We start from the raw sequence: 20,770 nt of genomic DNA on the forward strand, positions 1-20,770 counted from the left end.
TCATATTATTCATTTAAATGATGGGAAGAGACACCTTCTGGATGTTCTTAAGTGCCCGGGGGTTCGCCGCATGATACACCAAGAGCGGCTTCAGCTTGAAGTCGCCGGTGCAATTACCCCCAAGCATTAGCGTTAGCCGCTCCTTCGCGGCTTTATAGCCTGGCATGGTTTTCTCCTCCTTCAAGATAAAGGATCTGTCGGGCATCCTCTTCCAAAAAGGCCCGTTTCGTCGACGTTGAAGATCTGCTCGGGCAAGAATCCCTCGTCTTCATGACCTTCTTCAATGTGGCAGGAAATTCCTCGGCGGCTACGGTGTCGGCAGCTGCGGCTTCGCCCTGAATCTTGACGTTGTGCAAGCTGAAGTGCCGTTTAAAGCGTGCAAACCATCCAGAGCTTGCAACGAAGGTTGTGTCCTTATCCTCCGGGTACTTCTTCAGAAAATCCTGGAACAAAGACTTCGCCTTCTCCTGTATCAGCAGCTGGCTCGTTGGTATGCGTTCATGTGTCTGGTGTTCGATCCACAATGAAAGGAGTCTCTCCATCTCGTCGAAAATCTGACCCCTCTTCACATTCATGACAGCAGTCGACGGCACTTTTTCAGTGACGTATGCGAGAATACGTTCCCTATCATGAATGATGGTCGATACTGTCGACCGTGGCAGCCCTAAGGCATGCACTATCACCGACACGTTTTCACCTTTTTCATACCTTTTAATCAGATTTAACCTATCTTCCATCGTAACCACATTACGCTTGGAAACACTTAGTAGAGGAAACGAAAGTGAAAAAGTGGCTTAGAAATTGATTTGAAAATCATTTCATGTTGGAGACAGGCATCCAGTGGGAAGAGTTAGGGCATGGGGTGGTGCATTGGGAACGGGTGGATGCCAGCTGAGATTTTCCCGAAAAGGGTCATTTTAACCCCTTTTTTGCTAAATCAGTATTTCCGAAGTGTTGAAAAAGAGAAGAGATGTTTGTAACAATATCCCATTTATTTGCCCAGCCATTTTACTCCACATGGGGTTTTTATACATCATTTTGTTGTTGATGATATTGCCTACAAAATGCATCTCAGTATTTAAAATATATATATATAATTAAGGGGTTACCATGGTTACAGTGGGGGTCAAAGGTCAACCTATGGCAAAAATATATAATTTTCTCACACTTTCTAATAGGCAAAATGCCATATAAAACTAAATTTACTGGTTCGAATTGCTTTTATTTATCAATCCTCACATAGAAGAGCAGTTTTTAGTGAGGGAAGATTGATGTAATACCCCTCTGTGGGCAATTAGTGAAGGGTGAAAATTAACCTTTTCTTAAAAAATACATAGAAATTGTGAAAAAAAACCTCTGTTTTGTATTTACCGGTACATGGAATTGTTAAGTGTGATGTTATAGCATACAGTATGCATTGGAAAATGTCTCCAAACCACCATGGTCAAGATTCCTAGTATTGTTTGAGACTCCATCAAAGAAGAAGTCCTCAAGGCTGGTGAAACAGGAGCATCCCTAGTTGAAACATTTGTCTCCACTCGCCTTATTGAGAAGTCAACAGACTTTCATGCTACATTATCTAGGAACAAAACACCATCAATAAGCAGGATGTACAAAGTAAGCATTCAACCAAGTGGAGCTGGCAAACAGAAAGAGATCAAAGCTGACAGGAATCTAATCCAAAGACTGTTTGTGGCAGCACAGGGAGGGAGAGATGTAGACCGGAATAACATCCTGAGGCATGAGCTTTCATCAGTCCCACGTGCACTAGCAGACACCAATGGGAAACTCCATTCTACCGACAAGTCCCAGCTTCAAGAAATGCTGACCAAGGACATAGAAGTGTCAAAAAACCTTTCCAAGAGTACAGCAAAAACCTGCTTGATCATTGACGGCCCTGCACTGATACAAGCAATATTGGCAAGCCTGAGAAATCAGAGACTTTTGGAGATCTGAGCAATGTATTCTGTACCAGTGTATTAAACCGCTTTGGTCCCATGTACTCCAGGGTTGATGTTGTGTTCGATCAGTATCAGGAGGTCTCCATCAAGTCTGGCACAAGGGAAAAAAAGAGCCGGCAAAACCCACCCAATCAGACGTGTCATCAGTTCAAAGGACGTGAAGCTCCCCTCCAACTTCAACTCATTCCTCAGCCTCTCTGCCAACAAGGCTGACTTGGCAGCATTTCTTTCCGGATCTCTCACAGAGATGGCGGAGAAGGAGCTACAGCCAACATATGAATTAGTTGTTGCCGGCGGGTTTGAGGATTTGATGAGGGTTGGATTTCTACCGGCAGGAGCACCAACTCCATGAACGCAAACCATGAAGAGGCGGACACCAGGATCATCCTGCATGCCAGGGATGCGACACTACAGGGCTACCAGAGATGTGTCCTTCAATGCCGAGACACAGATGTCCTGGTTGTGGCACTGGGCCTGCGAGATCACCTATCTCCAGAGGTGTGGTTCAGTTCAGGATTGAAATCCAAACGTCCCTTCATCCCCATCCATCAGATCTCACGACCAGAAGACCAAATTCAGACAATTATTGCATTCCATGCACTAACAGGTTGTGACACAGTCAGCCAGTTCGCCGGTATAGGGAAGAAGACTGTGTTGAAAGTGTTCACTGAAGAGTCAGCATGCCTCCAGAAGATGGGGTCTAAAAACATCAGTGACCAATTGATCCAAGACGCTGAGAAGATTGTGTGCAAACTGTACCTAAAAACCACCCCTCTTACGGCAATTGATCAAGTTCGCCGAGAAATGTTCCTTCAAGGAAAGCGTTCGCTTGATGCTCTTCCCCCTCCAAGGATGCACTGGAAATGCATATTCGTCGAGCAAACTACCAATGCCTTGTCTTGAAGGAGTCACTAAGCCCAGTGCAAGATCTGCCTGATCCAACAACCAGTGGATGGAAGAATGATAGTAGTGGAAACCTCGTTCCCAATTTGATGACCCTGAGCCCTCTTCCAAAAGCTTGCGAGGAGCTTGTGAGCTGCTTTTGCACATCTGGTTGTGGAGAAAGATGCGGCTGTTTCCGTGCAGGACAAAAGACCTGCATTCGTGCTTGCACTTGTAGGGGATCATGCACCAATTCACAGGATGATGACGAAGATGTGTAGGTAGTCGGAGCCCCGGTTCAAACTATGTTATCCGTAGGTTGTTGGCAAACAGAATAAAGTCTCAAACAATACGAGGAATCTTGACCATGGTGGTTTGGAGACATTTTCCAATGCATACTGTATGCTATAACATCACACGTAACAATTCCATGTACTGGTAAATACAAAACAGAGGTTTTTTTTCACAATTTCTATGTATTTTTGAAGAAAAGGTTAATTTTCACCCTTCACTAATTGCCCACAGAGGGGTATTACATCAATCTTCCCTCACTAAAAACTGCTCTTCGATGTGAGGATTGATAAATAAAAGCAATTAGAACCAGTAAATTTAGTTTTATATGGCATTTTGCCTATCTATGACAAAGTGTGAGAAAATTATATATTTTTGCCATAGGTTGACCTTTGACCCCCACTGTAACCATGGTAACCCCTTAATTATATATATATATTTAAAAATACTGAGATGCATTTTGTAGGCAATATCATCAGCAACAAAATGATGAATAAAAACCCCATGTAGAGTAAAATGGCTGGGCAAATAAATGGGATATTGTTACAAACATCTCTTCTCTTTTTCAACACTTCGGAAATACTGATTTAGCAAAAAATGGGTTAAAAATGACCCTTTTCAAAAAAATCTCAGCTGGCATCCACCCTCCCCCGATGCACCACCCCATTCCCTACCTGTTTCCAGTGGATGCCTGCTTTTAACATGAAATGATTTTCAAAATGAATTTTCAGGCTCATTTCCTCTACAGTCTACTAACTAGCACTATCCTTCTTAGGACCCGGGGCTAACACAGACACAGTAAAGGAATAATCACAAAAATAACAGCGAAAGGCAAAGCAAGCACGCGACCGCAGCACAGGACAAAATGCATATGGTGTCGCCTTTGTTTTGAATGAGAACCAGCAGCGACACGTACGTATACTGTACGTACATTTTTTTTTAAAATGTGCTTTTTATTGTATTTTAAATTGTTTTTTTAGCTTCTTTTATTGTTAATTTTTATGTACTATTTTATTTATTTTAAATATATTTTAAAGGAAAAATTAATTTTTTTTCACGTCCTCCTATTATGATGTAGGAGTGACGTAAAGTCGCACATAATAACGTTCGCTGAACTGAAATTTACTCTAGAAGAGTGGCGTAAAGTCGGATTTGACGTAGGTCGAAATGGCGTAAAACGGGGTATTGCTGTATACATATACACATATATATATATATATATATATATATATATATATATATATATATATATATATATATATATGTATATATATATATATAGACATAGGTACATATCTGTGTGTGTGTGTGTGTGTGTGTGTGTGTGTGTGTGTGTGTGTGTGTGTGTGTGTGTGTGTGTGTGTGTGTGTGTGTACGTGTGTGTGTGTGTGTACTTTTTGCATAGTAATCCCTTCATGCCAGCATTTGACAGACCCCTCGTGCCCCCCCCCCCCCTAAAATCTTATCACACCCCCCTTAGGGCCCTCCACCCCCAGTTTAAGAACCACTGTTCTAGAGCACTGTTCGAATAGATAAGAATGTTGAGGGATGTTTAGTGCAGGCAAGATGGGCCAAATGGCTTTTTCCTGTGTGTGTTCAACTGTGACATTGTATTATACATTTGTAAAGGACGTGCCATGCTTGTGAATGGTACAAATGACTGTAGAGCATGTGAAGTTTGTTCTCACCATTGTTCAGTCGGATAAGCAACAGCAAATCAGGTTGTGACTGTGAAGGAACATTTTGGACTGGGTATGGGCAGGCTGACAGCAGATTTGAGACTACAAGAGGAGTCTGAATGAGATGAGTCTGGATGAAACCTCCTGCCATACCGGCAACAGAGATGCCGCTCGATGTAGTCATCACATTTGTCACAGGCCCAGGAACAGCACTTGGTATTTCACACATAGAGACACACTGTCCATTGGCCCCAGAGGACAAAGTCATAATAACTGGCCGGGCTGGAGAAGCAGGAACCTGTGATATGGTTGGATTTGGTGAACAGTGTACGATTTGGGGAGCCAGTAATGCTTGTGTGGGCAATACACTTAATATGGGTTGCGAGGATATGGGGGCAAGCTGTATTTGTGGAGAGAGACTCGATGCTGTCGACAAAAGTGCTCCGGGCGGTAAGAGGAGTGTTGCTTGCTGAGAAGGCAAACTGTCTACTGTTCCCAACTTAGCTGTAGTGTCCTGAAATGTTCCAGAACTTGTTGCCATTGCTGCCTTTGTCACCGAAGACACCACCGTTGCTTGTGCCCGTCCAACCATAGAACTAACAGCAAGTGGGGCCTGCAATGTAGAAACAAAGGGTGTGAATTGTTGCATCATCCCCACACTTGTTGGAAGTTTCATAGAGTTTGATAACTGCATAGCTTCAGGCTCAGGTGACTCTGTCTGCATAACCCCAGTTGATGTGAAATGCAACATTTGAGGACAAGTCAATGGTTTCTTGCTTTGCGACTGAATTGGTACTTTCAACTGCTTGATTGTTTGAAAAGTGTCATCAATGGTTTTCGATTGTGAAAAAACAGCAGGATATCTGATGTTGGTGTTACTGTTTGTCGTCAAAGACAGAGAACCCAGGGTCGACTGGTCCAGTTGTGAGATGTCAAACAACATCGGTTGCTGCCCAGCATCCACTGTTTGTAGCTTTACCACATCTTCAACGTGACCATCTGCTGGTGCACTTACCACAACTTCTGAGGCAGTATGTAGGCAAGTCGTAGTGGGTGGCACACTTTGAGGTAAAGTACTCATTATGTCATACTGGCTTTGTGAATTGCCCAAAATATGAAGCACTTCCTCTGCATGCATGCTACTGGAAGGGGAATGCAACTCAGATACCTTCAATGGTGTTTCATCATTTTGATCAGCATCGCTTGGAAAGAATGAGGCCTGAGGTTCAGATCCGCAGGGTTCTCCTGGCTCTGAGATGACCGGTGGTCCAGGATCAGACACAAGCATTGTGAATGCATTTCCTTTAAGCGTTTGATTCATAGTCTTTGTTCCAATGCTTGTCTGCATGTTCATCGCTTCTGGCAACTGGAATGTTGCAGGGGCATGTCTGGTGGCCATATCACTCTGCTGTGAATGAGCTTCCTCAAGTGCCTGTTGCATCTCAATGACCATATTAACAGTTTCAAGATCTTCAGCACACATATCACCGCCTGGCTGTGGAGCATCAACAACCGTCTGCTGTGGGGTACTCTTGATTGAACCGTCACGAGTAGACCGCATCACATCTGTTCCACTTACACGTTCTTGCCCACAACATTCTTCCATCTTTTCATCCTCTGCAGTGTGCAGCCCAAACACCGGCAGGCCCACCTCTTGCAGAAGAGTCATCGAAGATGGCTGGTTACCACTACATCCGTTCTGGTTAGTGCCCGTATCGAGTGTCAATGATGGCACTGGGAGCGGCATCGTCGAAGGATTATGGTTGCCAGGAAACGGAATTTCTGTTGTAGCTTGTAATTGGTTTGTAGAAGACATCTCATTGCCAGTATTAGGATGTTGCATGCGCAACAAAAATCCAGAACCACCAAACGGTTGCACTGGCTGCTGTTGCTCCCACTGATGTGAATGATTATCAGGTGGATGCATTTGTGATAAAATACACTGCTTTGTTTGTGAAGACCGATTCTCTTGCTGTTTAAATTGAAGCTGTTGTGGAGCTCGCATCATTTGCGCGTGGAGATAGTGATTTTGCTGCTGCTCAACTATTGGCTGACGTTGCTGCTCAACTTGTTGACAATGTAACTGTCCCTGCTGTTGTGACAAGCAAAGTGATGGCTCTAATTGGTGCATCTGTGGTTGTTGCAGCTCAGTTTGAGACAGTTGCACTTCATGGTGTTGCACATGCAAAGGCTGACTTTGTAAAAGCTGTACGAGATCCTGCTCAGACTGCAACGGTGTTACGTTTTGCTGCTGTCGTGATTGCAATGATGCAACATCCTGCTGAACATGTTGCTGCTGAGATTGTATTGGCACCATGTCCTTTTGCTGCAAATGTTGTGATTGTAATTGAGTCAGATTTTGTTTCTGTTGAGATTGTAATTTATCTATGTCATGCTGCTGCAAATGCTGAGACTGCATCGATGTTATGTCCTGCCGTTGTATGTGCTGCTGCTGAGAATGTAACTGTACCACGTCTTGCTGCTGCAAATTCTGTAACTGCGAATCATGCTGTTGTAAATTATGAGGTGGTAATTGGATAAATTCCTCCTGCTGGACATTCTGTTGAGGTTGCAATAAATTTGTATCTGGCTGTTGTAGTTGCTGATGTTCAGTCTGCAACACAGATATATGCTGCAATTGATGTTCTTGCCGAGTTGACAAGGGAGGAAGTGGATGTTGTTTCTGCTGTTGAGGTTGAAATGATGAAATGTTTTGTTGCAAAAACTGCTCCTGCAACAACTGCTGAGTTTGCAGCAGTGAAGCGTCTGGTTGTTGCAGATGGGTCGTCACCTGCGTAACCTCATGCTGCTGCTGTTGTTGAGATGCTGAGGAAATTGGTTGCATCTGCACCTCCAAAGAGGGCAAATGCAATTTTTGATCTTTTATTTGTAGCTGTTGCGATGGGGGAGCAGGATGTTGCTGCTCCTGGTGCTCCAAGAGAGAGAAGGCAGTGGTCGTACAGGATTCCAAACCCTCTGGCTTCATCCATGATGTGGAAGACAACGAAAACTGCTTGGCTGAAGATTTTTCCATCTGCTCTTTCGGAGATTCCTCATAGGATATTTCAATTCCCGCTGGCTTTTGGGAAAGAGTGGAAGGCAGAGAGAAAGACAAGTGGTGGATGCCATGGCAGAATGAGGGAAGCAATGATTATACAAGTTTGCAATTCCACAGAAAGCATATTTTGTCAATTGTCATTGTGAAAGATTTTATATACAAATACTTTCAACATCAAAGTAACTTTATGCTTAGTAATTATCGTCAACCTTATGCAAAAGTCCTTTTTACTATGAACGTTGATATAATTTCATACCCCTTTAAATTCTGTACTTCCACAAAACAGCATAAATCTTTTCCATTTCCATTTTTTTTTTTTAAATACAGAATTGAGCCTCGTCTAAGAGCGAGCACATTGAACATGAAAACATGCACAGACACGCAAAACATACAATGAAGGGAGTGGGAGACAAGAGGGGGAGAGAGGAAGCACACAAGCACAACAACAATAGAGAACAGGGACGTTGGTAGATCTGTGGAAGGGGGAGGGCTGGGGGAGGAAGGAGGGGTACACGGTATAAAGCAAATGAACACTTCTAGGAATTTCAGGAAAGAAGTTGGGGATTTAAAGAGGCGGATTTGGGGTGTTTTAACGGGGGTAGAAAAGATCAAGGTTTTGGATGGGGGAAGATAAGAGATGGTGGTGAACAACTGTTTTAAAGACCTGGAGGGAGGAGAGGGATTGAAGAGAGTGTGGGAGTTTGTTCTCGAGGTGGGAGAAAAGAGGAATGAAAGAGTGAAGGTGGGTAGAGAGTCTTGATTTTGGCAGTTTCACCAGAAGAGGGTTGCTGGCAGGTCTTGTGCGTCCTGCAGGAATATTTGGGGGACAGAGCACAGACAGAACAGGGGGAGCAAGGCCGGAGATGAGTCTGTAGAAGACAGAAAGACCACCTTCCTGGCTGTCGTCAATAATTAATTATTACTATTCCTACACCCACATGAATAATTCATGTAAAATCAAATCAAAAACAGCACCAGGCCTTGCCTAGCAACATGTCCTGTGTGATATCCTATAAGTTATTCACAAGAGAGAAAGGATGGTTCTGATAATGACAACATCAACACTCTTACTACTCCAGCACACATCATTACATAACATGGTGTATTGAGAAAAGACCAGTCTGGCCTGATCACAATCTCATCAGCCGACACAGAAGCAAACATTGTCCTTTGTGGGAAACATAGCAGACACAAGTAACATGCATTTCCTAAAATCCTTCACAGCACGATGCATGCTGGCAGTAAAAATCTGCTTTAAAATGTATACAATATAACAATCACCTCCGTGAATGAAGGTCCGAGGTTGTGGTCACCTCCATGCCCAACGGTCAAAGGTAAGGAAGTAGACACGTCCATGATCGACGGATCGTCGAGCTTCGGCAGCAACAGCAGATGAGCTCCCTCTACAAAGGCACATGCACATGAAACCTTTCGCACAATGTTCTCGATATTAGACGATACATTTTGTTGGACAGATGACAAATGAAGAAATTAAAACGAATATGGCGGCCGAACCACATGACCGATGAAGTCATCATTATCATCACCAAGGATAAGGATAACCAAAACCTACATGAGTACTTCAAAATAAAGGGTTAAAACTAATAGAGAGGGCTTTCTCATATAAAGGGAATGTCCGAAACTACAATATATATTGTGCCAAAATTGACATTTTCACATCGTTTTAACCTGTTTGTAAACCACATGCATAACAGACATTTGAAAACAAGTGTATTGATACGAAAATGAGAATTTCTCAATATTACTTGAAGTTTACTGCAGATAATGGAATGGTTGAGGATTTATCAGCCCGTCCGCACGTGCAGCGAGAGACGTGGATTTGCAATCCCTTTGTGTGTTAAGTGCCTATCTGGGCACTTATCGCTTAATCGCCCCTATCTGGGCACACACAGGCCCACCTCTTGCAGGATTTTTACCATTTGAGCTTTTGTCATCAAATATTCAACAAACATTTATCATGACAATATGGAGAACACAAATTAATAAATTGAACATTAAAAAAAAAAACTGTCGTTTTGGTCAAGTTTAGTTTGAGTACAAAGCAGATGCAGACAGACTTTGCATTTTGAGATGCTTTCTATTTTTTTAGGGCGTAGCCCATCAGGCAGAGCCGTCTAGAACAGTGATTGTCCGTCTGTATGTATGTATGTATGTATGTATGTATGTATGTATGTATGTATGTATGTCCCCTCAAATGTATACCAATCAGAGCTGAGGACCTGGTCACATGACGGTGATGTGATTACGTCTGATGTCATTACGGCGGTGCTGCGGCTGACTCTTCAAGCACGCCATTTTGATTTATATGCCGTTCATGCCGAAAATATTGTTGAACCTGTCATATATCACAATCGCCATGCTCTACCTTTACGGTTTTCATTCAGTGTGAAACACAAACAAACCGATTGTTGAAATGACCATCAAATATCGAAAGCATCGGCGTTACGTCTCTTCCAACAATACGATACGTATAGGCCTTCCGCATTATGACTCACCTGCCGCTTCGGACAAATTAAGCCCAGGTTTCTTAATACAGTGGTATCGTTTTCGTAGTAATAATGACATAGTAACTATAACCATAACACTTTAATCCCAATGTCATGAATGGAAAGTTGATGGATTGAAGCGGTGTAAAAGCGGAAGTAAGGAATTCACCTCGGTTTTTTCAATATAATATAATTTTCGTAATAATAACGTAACGTTATTATTATAGTAAATCGAATCGGAACACTAATCCCTTTGTTGTGACTTCAACGTTACTGGAGGTTAAATATATATCATATATATATATATATATATATATATATATATATATATATATTAAAGTAACGGCAGTTTTGTGTCCGGCCATCATGCTACGTCATTACGTATATGATGTCACTACGGCGTAAACACCCGCTCACTTCGAGAGCGGCAGGAAAGGACATTCATCTTTGGGGTATATAGATTACAGTCTCTCTATGGTCGGGTCTCAACAACATTGGGTGTGTATTAATTTACCAAGTTTCTTGTGGAGAGATCGCAAAGTGGTTTAAGCATTCAAGCAAGCACTCCATTCAAAACCGTTAAGGAATGGCTGGCTTGGCAAGTGCTAGCTAGCTGCTTGGTCAATCAGCACACCTTCAACCCTTGTGGGGTAAATAGATTACAATAGATCTTTGCTCAGTTCTGTAAGTAAAACTTACCTAATGGATGTTGGGATTCCTCCAAATTTATTTGTTTAATGTTATAAACAGCACTAGCGACTGTTTGAAAAGCTAATCATATGTGTTTGTGGTTTATAATATTTTACAAGTCTGGCTACGCCGGTTTGACTTCTGGTCTTGGTATTATTATCAGACATATAATTTAGTACTTGCACGATTATTATTGTTTTGTTATCGAATCGTTTGACATTTGCAATGCTAGTCAAGTAAAGAATAGACAAATGTGAACTAGGTCAATATTATAATAAAAACGGCATGCAAATAGAAAAATCACAATGGATCAGATTTTGTCTGTTGTTGGCCAATAGCACAGCTGCGCAGCAAAGAAGGGATCTGACCAGGTGAGTGGAACCGCACAAGGACGCATTGTGTCAATGGAGGCAAAGGCACCCACGTGATTGGACCTCAAAAGGCAATATGCGCGTCCGATATTCTCGGCATAAAAGACGATGACCGAGAGCCGAAGGACGTCAACAGAGAGAGAGGAAACGGGTCAAGCAGAGGAGATGCTGGTGGAGTCACATTGCTGGGACCGCTTCACATCACATTAGGTCATCCTTTTTTTTTGGTTCTTGCCGAAGAAGTGGATATCAAGGGAGGAAGTGGATGTTTGTTTCTGCTGTTTCTGCTGACATGATGAAATGTCTTCTTGCAAAAACCACTCCTGCAACAACTGCTGAGGTTGCAGCAATGAAAGGTGTTGTTGATGGGTTGTCACCAGTGTAACATTATGCTTCTGACATCATCATTAAAATACCAACACACACACACACACACACACACACACACACACACACACACACACACACACACACACACACACACACACACACACACACACACACACACACACACACACACACACACACACACACACACACACACACACACACACACACACACACACACACACACACACACACACACACACACACACAATCCTTACAGTACAGCACCAAGAAAACACACACATACACCATCACAATCCTTAAAATACAGTAGCAAGAAAAACACACACAAACTCCATAATTATCCTTAAAATACCAACAAAAACATACAATCAACATCCTTACAAAACATCAAGAAAAACACACACACACAAACCATCCTTAAAAAACAGCATCAAAAAAAAAAAAAAAATACATACACCATCACCATCTTACTATAATTCACCAAATGTCCGTCTGTCTGTTCTAAGGTAGCGTAAAAACTGCTGAACCGATCGCAAAGATATTTTGGGTGGGTAATCCTGGGAACCCTGTGAGTAAAATAGGCCATTTAGTTTTCCCAATTTCAGCTTTGGTCTCCAGCATTCTCAGGTTTGGACTCACGCATAACATTCGCGTTCGCATAACGTTCATTGTGACGATGTTCTCATTGTGACGATGTATGTGTTCACGGTAGAGTTTGACGTGACGGTGAGAACGTCATTTCGTAATGTTTTTCGTTTCGTAATCCTTTAATGAACGTTTAATGTTTCATGAACGTTTAATGCCCTTCGATGTCCGGGGCCGCACGCGCGCTACACTGGACGGGCCAGTGTGTACCTGGCCTTTCGCCGTCAGGCTCGGGTAAACCGCTGAGCCCCATCCGTGATGGGGACTGGGGCTTGAGACAGTGTCCCACGAATGAGGAATTCCCAGTAAGCGCGAGTCATCAGCTCGCGTTGATTAAGTCCCTGCCCTTTGTACACGCCGCCTGTCGCTACTACCGATCGGAGGGTTTGATGAGATCCTCGGATCAGCCCTGCACGGGCCGTTCTCGGCTCGTGCCGGTGCACCGAAAAGATGAACGAACTTGACTGTCGAGAGGAAGTAAAAGTCGTAACAAGGTTTCCGTAGGTGAACCTGCGGAAGGATCATTATCGGGACAACATGATAGCAAGCGAGACGCGAGACGTACGTGGTACATGATCGTACATGTACTGTTTAGATTTTGATGATTTGCATGTGATATGATTTAACGGATGTTTATATGAATCGTTTAAAATCCTTCAATTTCTGACATTTTACCTTTTCATTTGGGCTTCCCAATTGACGGGCGGGTACCGTTGCTAGTACTTAAAATACAGCAGCAAGAAACACACACACACAAACACCATAATCATCCCTAAAATACCAAGCGCACAAGCCCACCGCGGCTGCGATGTTGGTGGGAAGCAGGCCTCGATGCGCCCTTGTTCGCGCGCCGTCAGGCCTCACCGAGCGCCTTGCTCGCCAAGCTCCAGCAGCAAGCCTCGCTCGCACACTCGTCCACGCTCTGCCTCTCCCGTCGGCTGCTTCAATCCCCGATGCCAAACGAACATGGGGACGAGGAGACGAGGCCGGCACGCAACCACCTGCGCCAAGGACCAGAACGCCGATCGTCCACACTCACTTGCAGGCAGGCTCCAGAGCTTAGAGGCAGTCCAACCACGAGAGGAACCAGAACCAGAAGAGAGGGAGCAAATGTCAGTCTCCGACCATTTGATATTGCGTCCAGAACAAGAGAGAACAAATGGGGACGTCAACGCTGATAAAGCCAAAATGCAACCGCTCGCTACGGGATCCAGCACGAGAAGGGCAAAATGTCAGCTCACGGTTCGTGGTGTGGCTTCTCCTCTGACGTCATCGACCCTCCCTTCCAAATAGTCCTTCACAAGGTGGGCGTGGCCTCAGCCTGCCTGAGCAATGAGTGTTGCTTTGTGGTGATGTAACTGGTGGTATCCCATCGGCAGTGCTCCGAACTGGCTTCCGGTGGGTTTTATGGTTATTGTGGCGGAGGGGGATTAATTAATGTGTGTGCCAATGGGAATGGATTCCTAATCTACGTGTCTATATGTGTTGCCATAAAAGACACAGGGATGACCACAGAAGGAAAGACACACAATGGAATCTTATCCTTTTTCCCGAATGAAAGTTACGAAGCCCCACCCCCTCGTGGAGGTGACACAGATACGCAGCTTACTCTGACATTCGGGCTAGGCAGAACTTATTACAGGTGAGGTTCCCTATCACGACAGCCGGACACCCACCTATGCAGATCTACCTAAATCTCTATATGCCCCGAACACAAAATTCATAACAATATAAATAACGAAGTCTTGGGAACGTCCTCTCTCCTTTTCCTCTCTCCTTTTCCTCTCTCCTTTTCCTCTCTCCTTTTCCTCTCTCCTTTTCCTCTCTCCTTTTCCTCTCTCCTTTTCCTCTGTCCTTTTCCTCTGTCCTTTTCCTCTCCCCTTTTCCTCTCCTTTTCCTCTCTCCTTTTCCTCTCTCCTTCCTCTCTCTTCTTTCCTTCTCTCATTCCCCTCTCTCCTTCCCTGTGCCCACATTTCATCCAACCAGTCGACACATTCAAAACGGCTGTTGGAATACATTTCGCCGATTTTCTCAACTGCAGCTGAAACTGAGACTTGAACCATCCCAGCGACTGTGATGGTGAATTACAGTCGAGATAAAGCCGCAAAGGAGCTTGAATGAACTTTTTGTTACAGGCCTTCGAAAATGCATTTTGTTCTATAAACGGTAACTTTCATTGAATTTTCTTCCCGGTTTTTTCAACCGAGTCTAAAACCATGTCAGCGACCGTGAAAAATGAAATGAGATATCAAATTAGAGTAGAAATAAAACTGAAAGAGCAAGACACCACAGGCCTAACAAAATAGGCCTCAAAGCTATGCGAGTAAACAAAATGGTGGATATTTGTTTTTGAAGCCCCTCCCAGACAGGGTATAGCCACACCCCCGGACAGACTCACATAATCACCAACGGAAAATATAATATAGATATATGCACACATCATACTTGACATATTCTACTGAATACAGTGCATTCAGAAAGTATTCAGACCCCTTCACTTTTTTCACACTTTGTTATATTGCAGCCTTATGCTGAAACCGTTTAAATTCATTTTTTTCCCTCATCAATCTGCACTCGATACTCCATAATGACAAAGAGAAAACAGGATTTTAGACAGTTTTGCAAATTTATTAAAAAGAAAAAACTGAAATAGCACATTGACATAAGTATTCATACCCTTTGCTATGACACTTGAAATTTAGCTCAGGTGCCTCCCATTTCTCTTGATAATCTTTGAGATGTTGCTACACCTTGATTGGAGGCCACCTGTGGTAAATTCAATTGATTGGACATGATTTGGAAAGGCACACACCTGTCTATATAAGGTCTCACAGCTGACAATGCATATCAGAGCAAAAACCAAGCCATGAGGTCGAAGGAACTGCCTGCAGAGCTCAGAGACAGGATTGTGTCGAGGCACAGATATAGGGAAGCCCACGAAAAAATTTCTGCTGCTTTGAAGGTTCCAAAGAGCACAGTGGCCTCCATAATTCTTAAATGGAAGAAGTTTGGAACAACCAGGACTCTTCCTAGAGCTGGCCGCCCGGCCAAACAGCAGTTGGGGGAGAAGGGCCTTGGTAAGAGAGGTGACCAAGAACCCGATGGTCACTCTGGCTGAGCTCCAGAGATCCTGTGTGGAGATGGGAGAAACTTCCAGAAGGACAACCATCACTGCAACACTCCACCGATCTGGCCTTTATGGCAGAGTGGCCAGACGGAGGCCTCTCCTCAGTGAAAGACACATGAAAGCCCGCTTGGAGTTTGCAAAAAAGCACCTAAAGGACTCTCAGACTGTGAGAAACAAGATTCTGTGGTCTGATGAAACCAAGATTGAACTGGTTGGCCTCAATTCTAAGCGTCATGTCTGGAGGAAACCAGGCACCGCTCAACACCTGCCCAATACCATCCCAACGGTGAAGCATGTTGGTGGCAGCATCATGCTGTGGGGGTGTTTTTCAGCAGCAGGGACTGGGGGACTGGTCAGGGTTGAGGGAACAATGAACGGAGCAAAGTACAGAGATGTCCTTAATGAAAACCTGAAACAGAGCACTCAGGACCTCAGACTGGGCCGAAGGTTCACCTTCCAACAAGACAATGACCCTAAGCACACAGCCAAGAAAATGCAGGAGTGGCTTAGGGACAACTCTGTGAAGGTCAATGAGTGGCCCAGCCAGAGCCCTGACTTGAACCCAATCGAACATCTCTGGAGAGACCTGAAAATGGCTGTCCACCGACGGTCCCCATCCAACCTGACAGAGCTTGAGAGGATCTGCAGAGAAGAATGGCAGAAAATCCCCAAATCCAGGTGTGCAAAGCTTGTCGCGTCATACCCAAGAAGACTCGAGGCTGTAATCGCTGCCAAAGGTGCTTCAACTAAGTACTGAGTTAAGGGTCTGAATACTTATGTCAATGTGACATTTCAGTATTTTCTTTTTAATAAATTTGCAAAACTTTCTAAAATCCTGTTTTCTCTTTGTCATTATGGGGTATTGTGTAGATTGATGAGGGAAAAAAAGAATTTAAACGATTTCAGCATAAGGCTGCACCATGGAAAGCTCTTGGTGAACGTCATCTCGGGATATGCTCCGCAGGTTGGTCGGAGCGATGTAGAGAAGGACAAGTTCTGGTGTGCGATAAAGAAGCTGATGGAAAACGCGAAAGATGAGGAAGTTGTTGTGGTAGGAGGAGACCTAAATGTACATGTGGGAAGGAGTATGGACGGTTTTGAGGGAGTTCATGGGGGTTACGGATATGGTGTGAGAAATGGAGAAGGTGAAAGGATTTTGGAGTTTGCTGATGGAGCTGATTTGTTGATTTGTAATACTCAGTTCCAGAAAGAGGATAATAAGCTTGTTCCATACACGTCAGGTGGGTCGACGACAACCGTTGAACTACCTGATGGTGTGTAGGCGAGATAGGGGGCACCTCCGGGACACAAAGGTGATCCTGGGGGAGGAGGCTGTTTCACAGCACCACTTGGTTGTCTGCGACATAAGGGTGAAAGGTGCGAGGAGAGCTCGGCGGGTGAAGTACCAACCGAGAATGAAGGTGTGGAGGTTGAAAGAGGTGACAGTAAGGGAGGCATTACAAGAGAGGCTGAGTAGGGTAGAGGATGATGTGGTTGAGCTTGAAAGTGGTTGGATGTCAATGTGTTGGGAGCCATTGGTGAGGTATGTGGATGGACAAAAGGACCACCGAGGCACTCGGAAACATGGTGGTGGGATGATGAAGTTGGAAAGAGGATTGACTAGAAGAGGAAGATGTTCAAAGAGTGGCAGAAGGCGAAGGGTACGGGAGCAGAAAAAGCAGAGCATGAAAGTTATAAGGCAACCAAGAAGGCTGCAAAGAAAGAGGTAGCAAAGGCACAGGAGGCATGTAGGAAAATGTTCGGAGAACGCATGGATTCGGAAGAGGGTCAGAGAGCGGTATTCAGGATTGCAAAGCAGATAGCGAAAGAGAGGTGTGATGTGATGGGGGTGAGTTGCTTGAAGGATGAAGTGGGACAAATCGTTGTGGACCCAGATGGAATTAAAGGAAGACGGAAAAGATATATGGAAATGCTGTTGAATACAGAGAATGAATGGGATGGCAACATAGAGAGTAACCCAGTTTTAGGACCGGCAGAGAAGATAACTGAGAAGGAAGTTGAGGAAGCGATAAAAGCAATGAAAAGTAGAAAATCAGGAGGGCCGACGGAAGTTGTGGGAGATATGTTGAAGGCAGCAGGAAGTTGGGGTGTGAAGAGAATGACAGAGGTCTGTAATCTGGTGGTGAAAGAAGGCCACATTCCAGTGGATTGGGAACTGAGTACCCTCGTCCCTCTATACAAGGGGAAAGGTGACCCTCTGGAGTGTGGCTGGAACCGAGCGATAAAATTATTGGAGCATGGAATGAAGGTATTGGAAAGGGTGTTGGAGAGGAGGATAAGGAAGAAGGTGACGATCAATGAAATGCAGTTTGGATTTATGCCAGGAAGAGGAACGACAGACGCGCTCTTTATTGTGAGGCAGTTGCAGGAGAAGTACATGGAGAAGAGGAAGAAGTTGTTTCTTGGGTTTGTTTATCTGGAGAAAGCATTTGATAGGGTTCCACGCGAAGTATTGACATGGGCATTGAGGAAGTTAGGAGTGGAGGAATGGTTGATCAGAGTAGTGATAGCAATGGACAAAAGAGTGCACACAGCTGTAAGGACGAAGGATGGGAACAGTGGTGAGTTTGAGGTGAAGGTGGGAGTGCATCAGGGGACGGTACTAAGTCCACTACTATTTGTAGCTGTGATGGAGGTGCTGGCTCAGAACGTAAAGGAGGGTTTACCGTGGGAGTTGTTGTATGCAGATGATCTGGTGTTGATTGCGGAAAGTATGGATGGACTGAAGGAAAAGATGAACAAGTGGAAGGAATGTATGGAGACAAAAGGTCTGAAGGTGAATATCGGAAAGACGAAGGTGATGGTAAGTGGTAAAGCATGTGGTGAGGTGGAAAGAACTGGGAAGTGGCCATGTGCTGTGTGCAGGAAGGGTGTCGGAGTGAACTCCATTCAATGTACAATGTGCGCTGAGTGGGTTCATCAAAAATGTAGTGGTCTGAGAGGGTCATTAACCAGTGTGGCAGCTACATTCAAATGTAAGGTGTGCACAGAGGGAGCTGCAGATGGAGGAAATGTTGAGTTGGATCTTGGAGACGGCGTGAAGCTGGAAGGTGTAAAAACATTTTGCTACCTCGGTGACATGCTGAATGGAGAAGGTGGATCAGACTCGACAACGGTTGTGAGAGTGAGATGTGCATGGAAGAAGTTTCGGGAACTGAGTGGCGTGATGATGAGGAGGGGAGTGTCGTTGAAGCTGAAGGGAAAGGTGTGTGCTGCATGTGTGAGAAGTGTTATGATTTATGGGAGCGAGACATGGGTAATGAACGTAGAGCAGCAACGAAGGCTGGAAAGGGTGGAAATGCGAATGTTTCGGTGGATGTGCGGAGTATCGTTGAGAGACGAAGACAAATGATGAATTGCGAAAGATGATGGGAATAGAGCCTGTGATTGACGCTGTGAAGAGGATAAGGTTGAGATGGTTTGGTCAGGTGTTGAGAAAGGATGAAAGTGACTGGTTGAGAAGAGTGATGTAAATGAATGTAGAAGGAAGTAGAGGACGGGGAAGACCGAGAAAGACTTGGCTAAAGATGGTGGAAGAAGAAATGCGGGCAAGGGGGTTAACAAGGAGAGATGCAGAAAATAGGGCAAAATGGAGAAGATTGTCACGGGGACTGCAAGGCCAACCCCCGCTCTAGCAGGGAAAATGGCCTTAAAATGCATGTTGCTATTGTTGTTGTTGTTGCAAAATAACAAAATGTGGAAAAAGTGAAGCGGTCTGAATACTTTCTGAATGCACTGTATTACATACATGTATTGTGCATGACACATTATACTGTACTAGCGGGGTCACCCGTGGGAATCCCACGGGCATGGATGTGTGTGACATTTCGACATATTGAGTTATATGCTGCACATTCATTTTTACAAAATGGTTACTGGCAAGTCATCAGATCCAGAAATGGTGTGAATTTAGTTATTTCACATAATATGTGACCCCTCACTCCTCTCCACCTGACACTCTCCTGTCTCCACCTGACACTCTCCTGTCTCCACCTGACACTCTCCTCTCTCCACCTAGCACTCCTCTCCTCTCCAAACCCTCACATCCCTCTCCTTTCCAATCCCTCACCTCTCCAATCCCTCACACTCCTCTCCTCTGCAATCCTTCACACGCCTCTCCAATCGCGCCTCACACTCCTCTCCAATCGCGCCTCACACTCCTCTCCAATCGCGCCTCACACTCCTCTCCAATCGTGCCTCACACTCCTCTCCAATCGTGCCTCACACTCCCCTCCAATCACTCCTCTCCAATCGTGCCTCACACTCCTCTCCAATCACGCCTCACACTCCTCTCCAATCGTGCCTCACACTCCTCTCCAATCGCGCCTCACACTCCTCTCCAATCGCGCCTCACTCGCCTCTCCAATCGGCTTTCCCCGTCTCGTTTCTCTCCTTTTTCTCCCGTCTCGTTCTTTTTCTTGCTCCAAATCGGCCCGTCGGAATCGGAAATCGGCCCGTCTCGCCCGTCGGCCCGTCGGAATCGGAAATCGGCCCGTCTTGCTTTTGTGCTTGTGCGTAAATAAATTGTGTTCATGACACCATTTCTGGTGTTGGGCTAGCGGCTAGGGTGCCGGCTTAGGATCCTGGGTTCGAATCTCGGTCGATCGCCGAATTAATGCCAGGGGGGTTGACTCAGCCTGTCATCCTTCCGAGGTCGGCTAATTGAGTACCAGTTCACTGGTAATTCCCTGTTTGTCGTTGAAGGCGGCAAAAAGGGTTGGCGTCAGGAAGGGCATCCGGCCGTAAAACATTGCTTCAAAAAGGGGACAAAAAAACAACAACTACCACGGTCCCCGAAAAGGCCAACCCCCGCTTTGCGGGGAAAAATGGCCTCTAAACGGTGGTTTTTACACCATTTCTGGATCTGATGACTTGCCAGTAACCATTTTGTAAAAATGAATGTGCAGCATCTAACTCAATATGTCGAAATGTCACACACATCCATGCCCGTGGGATTCCCACGGGTGACCCCGCAAGTTTGCATTGACGTTCGTCGATGGACTCGTTCGCCCGTCTCATTCGTTTTCTTGCTGCATCCTGTTCAAGTCTGCGTTCTTCATCGATCGTCTCATTCATTTTGGAAATAGAAGTTTCCACGCAGCGCATGAATTGTCACGATCCTCAAGAGGAATTTGTCTCGTAATCATCAAATGATAAATGGCAAGTAAATTATATTGTGGAAAATTA

General features: G+C 44.7%; 1 protein-coding gene across 5 annotated transcripts in view; it reads right to left on the reverse strand.

Moving 5' to 3' along the window:
• Positions 1-20,770, reverse strand: part of LOC137422104 (uncharacterized) — a 235,562-nt gene that overhangs the window by 17,466 nt on the left and 197,326 nt on the right. For all 5 annotated transcript variants that reach the window (XM_078772898.1, XM_078772899.1, XM_068108855.2 and 2 more), the window contains 2 exons: positions 9,153-9,274; positions 4,823-7,892 (listed from right to left, as the gene is read on the reverse strand). In XM_078772898.1, the coding sequence (XP_078629024.1) occupies positions 4,823-7,892; positions 9,153-9,274 (3,192 nt within the window). The remainder of the gene's footprint in view (positions 1-4,822; positions 7,893-9,152; positions 9,275-20,770) is intronic.

This window comes from Myxine glutinosa, chromosome 2 (assembly GCF_964187855.1).
Source record: "Myxine glutinosa chromosome 2, kmMyxGlut1.1, whole genome shotgun sequence".
In the NCBI taxonomy this organism is placed as follows: domain Eukaryota; kingdom Metazoa; phylum Chordata; class Myxini; order Myxiniformes; family Myxinidae; genus Myxine; species Myxine glutinosa.